Source organism: Triticum dicoccoides, chromosome 2A (genome assembly GCF_002162155.2).
Source record: "Triticum dicoccoides isolate Atlit2015 ecotype Zavitan chromosome 2A, WEW_v2.0, whole genome shotgun sequence".
NCBI classification, from domain to species: Eukaryota; Viridiplantae; Streptophyta; class Magnoliopsida; order Poales; family Poaceae; genus Triticum; species Triticum dicoccoides.
In genome coordinates, this window is record NC_041382.1 from 104,923,750 (window position 1) to 104,928,531 (window position 4,782).

Here is a 4,782-nt window from a genome sequence, read left to right on the forward strand (position 1 = left end):
GGGAAGGGATTGGCGGGGAGGGGTTGGCGAGAGACGGGTGGCGAAAACATATGGCGGGAAGGGGTGGGCGGGAAACGGGTGGCGACAAAATACATTTCAGCATGAGCCATGTAACTTCGGCCTAGGGTTGACCAAAAAGTGACTTTTCGGCCTAGACTAGACCAAAAAGTCTTTTTCGGCCTAGAGTTGACCAAAAAGTACCTTTTCGGCCAGGGGATGGCCGAAAAGTACTACTTCGGCCTAACTGTGGCCGAAAAGTATTACTTCGGCCTAACTGTGGCCGAAAAGTAGTACTTCGGCCAAAGAATGGCCGACGGGCTACTAGTTTTGGTTTTTTTGCATCCTATAGTTTCCGAAATTGTTACAAAAAATAACATAGTTTTGAAAAAAAATCCCTCTATAGACCCAGGCCCTCAGTCAAATCTTCTGCTTAACAGTGTCCATGGTGTTGATGAACTTGCGCGGCTGGCCGAGCGGCAGCGTAGGCTGGCTCTGTAGCTTCAGCTTGATGGTGTCGGTTGACCAACAAGGCAACAACCAGCTGAGCGGCACCCACCCATCTTGCCGACGACGAGGTGGCATCCTGTGAGCAGCCCTGGCGCGCGCGCTCACTGTGGCTGAGTGACATTTGAGAGAGGAGGAGAAGAAAGATATTAGTCAAATGTCAAAGCACCCATGAGGCAATATTTTTGCCACGTTCTTATCCAACGGGCCCTATATGTTGGAAAATAATAATTAAAAATAGGTTAAAACACAATTAGCGTTATTTGCTAGGTCATTACCTACAAACCTGATGTTTTATGTTATTATTTAAAAATATATTTGATGTACTCAATACTTTTTTGTTTGTCTTTCTTTTTGGGCCGTTGTGTTCTATTTGACTCTTATGACCTTGTATATTTTTTTCTTCTATTATGATTCAATGTCAACTTAATGATCAAAATAATCGGTGTTGACTTTCCTGCCACACTACCCCTGACAGGTGGGTCCCGCTTGTCATAAACGTATTTAAATCCTCTAAAACGGTCACCAATCGTTTTCGGTAGTTTTTAGGCACAAAATTAAAGGAAAAAATGGTTGTTTTCTATCAATTTTTTTAAAGTTGTAGTTCAGTGAGACGACAACCTCAATTATGGTAGTTTTTTTTGTTATAAATACTCGACCTGAAAAGTCGCAAGTGGAGCACTCAGGCTAGCCATAGTGGGGGTAACTTAGGTAGTAACTTAACACATCCCAAGACAATTTTGCTTATGTGGCAAGTATTTAATGAGGAGAGAGGTTCTTGAAGTAACATAATATGTTACTGTAACATAACGCTTCTCGAGGTAAAATGAGTCTATAAGGCAATAAATGAAACAAACTATGACACTACTATTAAGATACTTTGCACTATGGAGGTAGTAACTTAGAGGGTGTTTGTTTTCAGGGACTTTTTTGTGTAGGGACTAGAAAAAGTCTTTTTTAGAGATTTTTTTACCAAACGGGAGGGACCTTTTAGGGACTAAACTAGGCATTTGGGACTAAATGAAGAAGACTCTCAAGGAGAGTCTTTTCTGGGACTTTTTCAACAATGCCCCTCCATGAATTCAATGGCCCGCCACCCCATGGTGTTGTTTGATTGTTATTTTTCTATATACTAAGGGCAACATGGTCATTTAATAACCTCTAGGAATGGACTAGGGACTTTTTAGTCTCTGGAAACAAACAGTGAGGGACTTTTTAGGGACTAGAGACTTTTTAGTTGGGAGTAGAAAAAGTCCTATAACTTACTCCCTCCGTCCGAAAATACTTGTCATCAAAATGAACAAAAAGGAATGTATCTAGACAGTTAACCAGAGCCACTCAGTAGGCCCACTTGTCAGCGGAGGGTGGCAACATAATTCAGATACTACGTGGTAGGTGAGGAACGCTACCCTCCTTAAAAAAAAAGAGGAAGGCGAGGAACGCTACGCTGCCCGTCACCAGCCAAACCACTGTTCGGCAAGGAGATCTTACCTGGGCGCGCCATTCGACGGGACGAAGAACATTCTTCCGTTTTGCAAGCGTGAGTACCCAGATCTTTCGTTCCTTCGTTCCTTCGTTGCTACTCCGATTTCATCCATGGCCCCCTCTCCGATTCTCTATCCGCCATGGGCGTGGCTAGTGGCACGCCACGCGGACCCACCCTCCGAGCAGGGCAGGGCGGGCCGCCGTGCCGTGGTAACCCTGCTCTTGCTCTGCCCCGTCGGAGGTGATGCACCGCACGGTCGGCAGTGAGCGGCCGCAGCGTGAGGAGGGTGGACGGCTCAGCGCGCGGTGGAGGACGGGGACGGCGGCCGCGGTGGCAGTCAGCACTGTTATCGGCGGGAGAAGATATCGTAGGGCTCAACTTATGCTGCATATCAATTTCTTCGTGCTCCGCCCAAAGCTTAATCTTAGTCCCGCGACGTCGTGGTTGCCGCTCTTTTGCACTGCGTGACGCATGCCCGTAGGGTGTTTGACGGTTTGCGTCAACGAGCTCGAGCATGCCTGGCGGGTGGCTCTGGCCCATGTCCTTTCGCCGGTCACTGTAACACAAATGTTGCCTTCTCTTGAGTTGCCTACAGTAAAGCATGATCTTGAATTCTTGATGACCAGGTTTTCTCTAATTTGGTGTTTCCTTTTTATTTCAGGCAGGCATGCATGGTATGGCCAGTCCGATCAGTGTACGCACCAGCTCGAGGCATGCTCTATCCGTCCCTCGGTCATCTTTAGTTCGAGCAGCACACGCTTCACATTTAGTGATAAGAGTTGCAGATCCATTATTCCCTTGCGCTAAGCTCTCGAAAGCGCGTGCTGTCATGGCAGCAGCAATGGAGGTCTCCAAGGCCCCTTCCTCTTCTGGTTTGGCAAACCGCCAGCCATCCAAAGGTTTGTACTCCTAATTACCGAGACTTCCTTTTATTGGTTAATCGATGTGCGTCTCCAAGAAGCATCGAGGTTAGCTTATGTAATGATTTCCCTGCTTATACCCAGAGGTTCTTGAGACATGGCGCAATGCCAATGCGGTGTGCTTCGATGTGGATAGCACTGTATGCTTGGATGAGGGTATTGATGAGCTTGCTGATTTCTGTGGGGCTGGGCAGGCAGTTGCCGAGTGGACGACAAAGTAAATGTCACATTTTCTGGAGTATGTTAGTTGTTTGGCATATAATATCTTCCGAAAAACTAATCTTGGCCTATTGTTCTCAGGGCGATGACAGGGACCGTTCCATTTGAAGAGGCTCTTGCTGCCCGGATCTCTTTAATCAAGCCATCTCTGTCCCAAGTTGAGGACTGTTTGGAGAAGAGGCCACCCAGGTGACCTTTTACAAGTCCTAGCTTCAAGTTAATTCAAGAATAATCACTATTTAGCTGCCGCTTTTGCGTTCCTATATTGAATCTTTCGAGATTCCACAGTATACTGGATTGGTTAGATATGTGCTACTGAACATAGAAGAATGCTCTTAGGAATGCTTAACTGGTTTCACCCTGCTTCTCTTTTTAAGCCAATATGAAAAATAGTAGGTACAGTATATGCAAAATTGGTTTGGTACCACAATAGAAACACAATTTCAGAATAGTACAACCATATAGGCTAAGTTCATTTTGATAACACTAAATGGGACATTAAAATACTATCTTCCTATACCACTTTAGTCTTAACCTTTAGGCCGTTACGTGCCCTACAACCACAACATAACCCTTTTGACTTATTCGCCTTGTGCATTAATAAGAGATTTCCTAAGATCTTTGGCTACAGAATAATGCCAAGGTGGTATTTGTTAATCATTTATTCAGCGCCGCAACATGTAATTTTGTGTTGGATATGCACTGTTCAATTTCTTGGTTCATCGACGTGTTTATCTATTTGTATCTGCAGGATTTCTCCTGGAATCGCAGATTTGATTAAGACATTAAAAGCTAATAATACTGAAGTATTCCTTGTGTCAGGAGGTTTCCGGCAAATGATCAAGGTATATCTTCACTAAACGGCTGCACCAACGGTACTTTTGAAATCTAGATTATCAGAACATAGTCCAATTTGCCTGTCCTTGAAAAATCTTCAAATTTTGTGACACACACACACACACACCAAGCTTTGCTATTAAGATATCCATAGTTTGAATACAGAAATTGGTTCTAAATTTTCCGTCTATATTATTTGTTGAACAAGGATATGTTTCTTCCCTCGATCTAAAAACAAGAATTCCTCTTTTCTTCACTTGAGAACATTTTAAATTTAATTTTGTGACCGGAGGTACACATACATGGTTAAAGAATCCTTAGTTTTCTATTTTTCTTGTTTCCAGCCTGTGGCATTTGATCTTGGCATTCCTACTGAAAACATCATAGCAAACCAACTGCTATTTGGGTCATCCGGAGAGTATGCTGGATTTGATCCCACAGAGCCTACTTCTCGAAGTGGGGGTAAAGCAGTAGCTGTGCAACAAATAAGACAGGTCTAGTGTAGCTGTAACTTTTGATATTACATTTATGTTCTTAATTTCTAGCTCCGTAAGTGACCTTCTTCCATGTGTTCAGGATCATGGTTACAATACACTGGTTATGATTGGAGATGGTGCCACTGATCTTGAGGTATATCTCTGGTTGCGTGATGTTAATAACAGGAGAGTGAATTTTTCAATGAAATGAGGTAGTAAGAAGGGCTACAAGTGCAAACTGCGCTAGTTCATCTTTAACAGATCCTGAATTCTGTGACACAATTGCTCATCACTTACTAGCCGGGTTTGTGCGCGCGCGCGTGTGTGCTGGTGAGTGGGC

At 44.1% G+C, this 4,782-nt stretch overlaps 1 protein-coding gene across 2 annotated transcripts in view; it reads left to right on the forward strand.

The window, feature by feature from the left end:
• Positions 1-1,928: 1,928 nt before the first annotated feature.
• The window catches only part of LOC119353637 (phosphoserine phosphatase, chloroplastic-like), a 3,638-nt gene continuing 784 nt past the window's right edge, over positions 1,929-4,782 (forward strand). Inside the window, exons 1-7 of one of the 2 annotated variants that reach the window (XM_037620276.1) lie at positions 1,929-2,044; positions 2,652-2,889; positions 2,995-3,127; positions 3,211-3,318; positions 3,881-3,974; positions 4,311-4,460; positions 4,543-4,596. In XM_037620276.1, the coding sequence (XP_037476173.1) occupies positions 2,658-2,889; positions 2,995-3,127; positions 3,211-3,318; positions 3,881-3,974; positions 4,311-4,460; positions 4,543-4,596 (771 nt within the window). In that variant the 5' untranslated portion in view covers positions 1,929-2,044; positions 2,652-2,657. The remainder of the gene's footprint in view (positions 2,045-2,651; positions 2,890-2,994; positions 3,128-3,210; positions 3,319-3,880; positions 3,975-4,310; positions 4,461-4,542; positions 4,597-4,782) is intronic. The other variant, XM_037620277.1, reaches the window with a different exon arrangement.